This window comes from Pundamilia nyererei, unplaced genomic scaffold (genome assembly GCF_000239375.1).
Source record: "Pundamilia nyererei isolate P.nyererei 1_Seehausen unplaced genomic scaffold, PunNye1.0 scaffold00207, whole genome shotgun sequence".
In the NCBI taxonomy this organism is placed as follows: Eukaryota; Metazoa; Chordata; class Actinopteri; order Cichliformes; family Cichlidae; genus Pundamilia; species Pundamilia nyererei.
The window spans coordinates 567,978-575,823 of record NW_005187608.1 but is presented as its reverse complement, the minus strand read 5'-3'; the positions used below and the strand labels follow the sequence as shown (position 1 = coordinate 575,823).

At 39.9% G+C, this 7,846-nt stretch overlaps 1 protein-coding gene across 1 annotated transcript in view; it reads left to right on the top strand.

Moving 5' to 3' along the window:
• tenm3 (teneurin transmembrane protein 3) overlaps positions 1-7,846 on the top strand; it is a 351,094-nt gene that overhangs the window by 125,889 nt on the left and 217,359 nt on the right. The window contains exons 4-6 of the mRNA XM_013914582.1: positions 7-100; positions 2,414-2,484; positions 5,999-6,286. Of these exons, the coding sequence (XP_013770036.1) occupies positions 7-100; positions 2,414-2,484; positions 5,999-6,286 (453 nt within the window). The remainder of the gene's footprint in view (positions 1-6; positions 101-2,413; positions 2,485-5,998; positions 6,287-7,846) is intronic.

Sequence of the window (7,846 nt, the reverse complement as noted above, 5' to 3'; positions counted from 1 at the left end):
GCTGTGCTATTGGTTCCCAGGGACTCCGGGTCCCCACCCAGAAGTCCTATTCCTCCAGTGAAACACTGAAGGCTTTTGACCAGCACCAAGACCAGACCAGGTTAGAAAATAGATGACACGCATATTATCTTCTGTTTTGTTGAGCAATATCAGAACTGTGTCAAAAATGTCAAAAACACAAACTGGCGTGATTAGAATTTCTTTTCTGTATGTGAGTAGCTCTATTTTTTCCTCTGTGTAATTCACCTTTGTAAACAGCTGGCTGAAAATCTACCGTATTAATTATACTCTATTGAATAAACCTACATATATGGGAATTTATAAGCAAAGTTTATCTCTACTTAAAAAGACTTAGGTTGACATAGACCTTCCTCAGTCTTGGCCAGCTGCCGCTTTTCCCAACCTTATAAGCAGAACATTTGCATTATGACCGAAACTAGCACCACTGACAAGAACGGGCCATGAGGTCAGCCTTGACCATCGATGAATGGTCACAGAGGGAGTCAGGGCCTTTTTTGATATGATGCTCTTCTTCTTCCCTAGCCATTGTGTCTGTGGTGATGGTGTTCGCTCTGTGTTGTGTCATTTTGATGATATTTGTGTCCAGTGGATGATGAGACTATATTATTAAAAAAATTCCCCTCTCACCCCTCCCGTCTGTCCTTCAAGCTCAGGTCCTCTACCAGAGGCCTGGGAGCTTGAGGGCCCTCGCAGTATCTTAGCTGTTCGTGGGACTGTGCTCTCCTGAGATCTCGGATGTTGTTTACCGTGCACATTGACTTTAAATGTCCCCCATTACTCAAGGAAATCTCAGTCTAAGAAGGCTAGCCTGTCATTTTTCATATTCTTCTAGTGAAATTAATGTATTTGTCCACCAAGTTAACGTGACCAGTAAATTGTGGTTGTAGTTGTGAAACGTGTCTCACTGTCCACATGAACAGAATCAACTTTCTGGGATTTTCTTACCTCGATGACTCAGCATGCATAAAGACATTCAAATACAATGTTCTTAGTATAGACATTTATTTAATCATCTTACAGTAATCATTACTTAATGCTGTTTTGTATAATTCCAGTAAATATATGTAGGTTAATTTACTAGTAGGGGTGGGCGATATAAACGATATACGATATAAACGATATAAATTTGGCCAACGATAGAGATTTTGACTATACCGGTCTATCGCGATAGCGCGTGTTGATGATGTCATCAAGCTGCGCCTGTTTTGGTTGAAAGCATCGCAGTGGCTACAACCATTATCATCTGCAAATTATGACGGGCAACAGTCACAGCAAAGAGATGAAGCACTTTTGAAATATGGGGAAAGCCAAAAACTGCGCTTCCTCCACTTCCATAACATTGATTCATTAATGTTGAATTCTCTCGCAGCTGCTCTGTTCCCATGTTGTTGCAGTATATTAATAACTAACCTCGTATTGTGGATGAATGATCTCAGTTGTTCTCCTGACTGAAGTTTGGCCCGTGTATAGCATCCTGCTATGCGATTGCATTTGTCCCTGACCACCAGAATCCGTCACGTTAACTTTTATTGAGTGGAAGAAAAGTTGGCGTTCATCCTCCAGCTTCACTGTGCTAATGTTATGCTAACATAGCTGTGTCGCTAGCAATCACGTAGCACAACATTATATACCAGGTAGTCCAACTTCAGTAACCCTGCAAACGCCACTGCTGTTTAGTTTTCTGTCTTCATTTATGTTGGAAGTGGTAGCAGAGCTGAACGTTTGAATTAGTTTCAAAAATCTCTCAGTCAGAACATGGTATGAAATGTTTAGGTGGAAACTAGCGAGCTAACTTCTAACTCCGTTAAATTTAAATTCTGTTTTCATGGATGCCTGGATGTTAAACTTAATTGTTACACCTGGTAAAGCAGCAACGCTGATGATTTTATTAAAGATGAAAGAATTTAGACTGTTTTTAACTCTCAGTGTTCCTTTGACTTTGGGACCTGAAGCGGACGGAGTTTAGGACCCAGATTACTCCGCAAAGCTCCTCACTGCGGCAGCCCTAATGTTCTGACAATCCATCAAGCAGTGCAGCTTATCAAAGTTGTACTAAAACATTTTTTAACAGATTTCTGCAGCCAAAGTCGGTTCGAGGTCAGTAAGCACAACCAGAAGTCATACATGAGGCACACTCTCGATTTTTGAGAAAATTAAAGGATTTTAAGTCCTTATAGTGTGGAAAATACGTTATACAGAAGAAAAGAATATATCGTGATGTATATCGTTACCGCACGTGCTTCAAATTATATCGCGATATGGATTTTAGGCCATATCGTCCAGCCCTATTTACTAGTATCAGTTTTTTCATCATAAGAATTTGCACTTTGTCAAAGCCTACAGCGTGTGTGCAGCACCTTCCTTTATCCTTTTTGCCCTTGGCTTTTGACAGGTTACTGTACGGGACAACCAAGGGACACAAGGACGTGGTTCACCATGAAAAGGATGATTTTAACAGACAAGGTGAGAGTCTGCAAAAGTGCACAGACAGCAATGCTATCCCCATCTATTTGTATGTGTGCACTAAGACCAACAAAACTACTGTAAAAAGGATATTTCCATCAGTTACTTTAGAAATATGAATTGTCTTTCTTTAAAAATATGATTACAATGTAGAGACATTAAAGTACATATAAATGAAATTTAAACAACCTAGAATTGTATGCATAAAATCTGCATAACCTAACATTAAAAGTATAAATATGACAGGAGTCCAGAAAGAGGATGGAAGCATATGATAATAAGTCTGAAGGCTATAATTGCCCAATGAAAGTGAAAAAGTGAGAAAAGAGAAAAATCACACAGTAAAATGAATAAAAATCAACAAAAGACTAAACCCATTTTTCTCCAAGTCCACTTACAACAGTATACGTTATTGAACATATAATAGAAAATTAGTCTTGCTGTGCTGTTAATCATAGAATGGTTTTATATCTGCTGATTGAAAATGAAGCACACACTTAGATTTTAAATATGTTTTTAAGGAGTATCCTGTTATTTGAAAACGATTTGAGCTCAATTCCAGTTACTCCTCATTTCCAATTAAATGTAATTAAATCATATGAAATACAGATATCAAAGAAACAGCATTTGAAATAGAAAATTGAATTTTATTTATTTACTTTTATTTACTATTTATTGTCTTCATTCTGTTGTATTGCATCTATTTTTAAATTATTGCAGATTTTTAATACAAGAGTACAGGAGGGAAAAAAACGCAGACTTTACTTAGACTACTTTATTCCCATGTTACAGTCATTATTGAGAAAAAGTAATGTATTACATGTTACGCATTACCTTTCTTAAAAGTAATGCAGTACCTCACTTAATTACTCATCATAGAAAGTAATTTCGACAATACGTACGTTACTTTGTTATTCTGTAAAATGCCCTGAAACACATCAGTTATAAATAAACTTGAGGCTACACTCACACACCAACACAGATCCCTGTCTTACTGAGGAAATACATGCAATCTTTTTTATGTATGAGCACACACCTGACAAACCAAGATGACAACCAGCCCAAACAGACTTCAAGGCAACTGCAGTGATTCTAGCATAGAAACGTTATTGCTCGTCACTGCCTTTGTTACCTGTTAAAGCTCAGGCTCTGACAGGAAAGCTAGGATCATCAGACTCTCAGCGTAAACATGATTCTGGGTTTCTCCAAAAGTTGATTCTGGACGTAGCGTTTTGTGGGAGAAACGTTTCGTCACTTTCGCCATGAGTACCATCTGTGAATGGCCATTGATCAGTGGGTTTTGATCAGTGGTTGCTGATCAATGGTCATGAGAATTTGCATAATTAAGACTAAGGAACTGAGCTCCCAGCCCATTGTTCCTTCAGTGGGCTGGTTTCAGTCATCATGCAAATGTCCTGTTTATAAGATTGAAGCCTGCAGTCAGCTGAGACTGAAGACGACGAAACGTTTCTCCCACTGAAAACATCCAGATGAACAGAACCAGCTTTTGGAGATGTTCTTACCTGGATGATTGAGCGTGCATCAAGATGATTCTGGGTTATTGGCTGCCCTGAATCTCGTTGTTTTATTTTATATCAGGCTCCTTCTTTTTAGACCACTCCACCTCCCGCACACATACTTAGCTTGTTATTTAGAAACCTTCCAAATTTGACTACAGTGAGTTGGGAAAGTGTCGGTACAAACGGTAAATGTTTTTTAATGTTATTCACTGTTTAAAAAGCTGTTGAGCTGTTAAAATCATTAATGTTTACTATTATCATATAATTATTTATTATTATTTTTCACTTACTGCTTTTACTGTAATAACACTAATAATGAGTAAAGGTTGTCATTTAATTAGCAGTAAAATTGATCTTTAACTCTCTAATTTACATCTGAACAAACTGTGTACAAAACTAAAGCACAGCTTCATATTGATTATATTAAACATGTACATGTCACTGTGAGCTGCACCACCATACATGAGACTTAAAGCACTTATATTCTCAACGTCTAACTGGATTTGAGGCACCTTTTGTCTGGTTTGTCTTCTGAGTTATTCATTCAGTCTCATAAGAATTGCTTTGTCAAAGATTCCTCACAGACTTGTTTGACTATTTTTCCATAGCTGTCTTCCACCTGCTGTATATACACTGTATTGCCAAAATTAATCACTCGTCTGCCTTCACACATATATGAACTTGAGTGAGATCCCGTTCTTAATCCATAGGTTTTAATGTGATGTCAGCCCACCCTTTGCAGCTATAATAGCTTCAGATCAAGGGTTTCCACAAGGTTTAGGAGTGAGTTTGGGGGAATTTTTGACCATTTGCAACATCTGACAATGATGTTGGCCGAGAGCCCCTGGATCTCAGTCTATATTTCCAGTTTATCCCGAAGGTGTTTGTCAGGTTGAGGTCAGGACTCTGTCCTTGTGCATTGGTGCACAGTGCTGTAGGAAGAGGAAAGGGCCACCCCCAAACTGTTCCCACATAGCTGGGAGCTTGAAATTGTATCTTGTTATGCTGAATATTAAGATTTGCTTTAGTTGAACTAAGGGGCCAAGCCCAACTCTGAAAAACAACTCCACACCATATCCCCTCACCAACAAATATAACACTGGACAGCGAAGTAACATTCTCCTGGCAGTCGCCAAACTCAGATGCCATCATATTGCCATACAAAGAAACATGATTTGTCACCCCGGAGATCAGATCCCCACTGCTCTAGAGTCTACTGGAAGTCTGCTTTAGATCACTTCATCCAATGCTTTGCGTTGTCCTTGGTGATATGAGGCTTGACTGCAGCTGCTTGGTCATAAACTCATATTCTATGAAGTTTTCTATTCAATTCAGTTTTATTTATACAGCACCAAATCACAACAAGTCGCCTCAAGGCACTTTAAGGTAAGGTAGACCCTACAATAACACATACAGAGAAAACCCAACAATCATATGACCCCCTATGAGAAGCACTTTGGCGACAGTGGGAAGGAAAAACTCCCTTTTAACAGGAAGAAACCTCCGGCAGAACCAGGCTCAGGGAGGGGCGGGGCCATCTGTTGTGATTGGTTGGGGTGAGAGAAGGAAGACAGGATGAAGACATGCTGTGGAAGAGAGACAGAGGTTAATAAAGAGACACTGTTCCTGAATTAATCTGAAGGCCACATCAGGTTTGGAGGTCTGTAGCAACTAACTCTGCAGAAAGTTGGTGACCTCTGCATACCCAGCACCCCGGTCTGCGATTTAACATGGCCTACCACTTTGTGGCTGAGTTACTGTTCTTCTCAATCGTTTGTAGAAGCAGTCTGCATGCCTAGGTGCTTAAATTTATACACCTGTGGCCATGGAAGTGATTGGAACACCTGAATTCAATGATTTGGATGGGTGAGTGTACACTGGCAATATAGTGTATATTTTATGCCATAGTCACACCATCTCTGTGTATTAGATCTATAGTCATTTGCGATGATCTAATGATTTCTAAATTATTTCAACACGGCCATCTGTTTCAGGTCAACACTTCAGTCTTCGTCAGCTGGGGATCTGTGAGCCACCGTCTCGTCGCGGCCTGCCTTTCTGCCCTGAAATGCCTCCACCCCACCGTGGTTTCTCAGTTGGTACAGCTCAGGAGCTAGACACTGATAGTCAGGCAGTCATGTCCCCAGAGCATGCTATGCATCTGTGGGGCCGCGGAGGTCTGGGTAAATCATCCGGGAGGAGTTCCTGCCTGTCGAGCCGCTCCAACTCAGTGCTGACTCTAACTGACACTGAGCACGAGAACAAATCGGACAGCGACAATGGTAGGAGATCAACTGTTCGCTCCATTTTTGATATCATGTCCTGCTTTGTGCTCAAGTAACAGTTCTTATTCATCTCTGTCACACTTAGAAACAACAAGTCACAACAGTTAGCTCGGTCTTTCTGATTCAACTGTTGTGTAGCTGATGGGTTAGACATCCTCGTGGGCCAACTTGAAAGTAACGTTATACTGTTAAAATGCTACAAGAAATCCAGTTGCACTTTTACTTTTTAAAATCTCTTTTGGGGCCTTTTGCCTTTTATTGGATGCTGCCGTAATGGAGAGTCGACAGGAAAGCAGGGAGAGATTGCAGGGGAAGGTGTGTAGCAAGGGGCCTCAGGTCAGACTCAAACCTGGGCTGCTGAATGTCATGCAGCACATGTTTGCCTTCTTCAGTCTCAGTAGAGACGAGCACAGATGGTTCTAGCACCAGCTGCTACACTATTTAGACAGAAATGTATATAAACGTATAGAACTTTATTTCACAGTTTGGTCAATGATAGTCATTTATCTGTTCATGTAATGCAATAGTAGACCTCTTTCAGTAATTACAAAAAGCAATCTAAAACTATCAGCTATTGTTATTAAAGGATCATAAGTTGTAAATAAAAGCATTGATAACAATTTCCAAACATGTTACTTTACCTAATTCTGATATTTGGGGTTTATGTAAAAATCTATTAATTGCAACCATTAAGTTGTTTAAGACAAAACAGCACAAACATGGATTTGAGAAACTTAGTTCTCTGACATTTAAAGTGATATCCAAGATTATTGTGCACACTCCCAGGAAGTGTCCCGCATGGTGGTCGAGCGGGGGGCAAAACCAAAAAGCCCTGCCAGTTAAATGTACGTATATCTGGCAAGTCAAGGCTGCCTGGTGAGAATCTATTCAATTTTCAAAGGCAACTGTTGCTTCTGAGACATGCTGCAAACTGATTTTTATAATTATCTCAGTTTAAGTATTTGATATGTTTTAATTACTATTTTAAAGAAATAGTTCGCACTGTTGCCTTACAGGTGCTGAGTTTGAATCTAAGAGGTGGCTGGGGCCTTGTTGTGTACTCTCCAGGTACTCTGACTTCCCATCACATTCCAACACATCCATGGCTTTAAGTTAATTGGAGAGTTTAAAGTGGCCATAGGTGTGACTGTGAGCATGAGCAGCTGTCTGTTTGTGTTAGTCCTGCAGTGGTTCGGTGACCTGTACAGGATGTACTCTGCCTTTCACCCAAAGCCAAGGCACTGAAACAGATAAGCCGAACAAGATGAAGGGATGGACTTTCATCACGTCATTTCACCCAAAGAAAATAAACTGATTTGGTTGAGTGAATAAATTGTTGAAACTTTAACATAATTCTAGTGTAGAACAACAGACATGAAGTTTGAACCTAAAGGATTTGCAATCACAAAACATGTTACGCTTAATTCTGTCCCTCTTTAGAAGGTTCGTATAGGAGGAAAGTTAGTGTCACTGCGGTTTAATACATCCATTGATACTGTTGCAGGTTACTGTGTGTGTGTGTGTGTGTGTGTGTGTGTGTGTGTGTGTGTGTGTGTG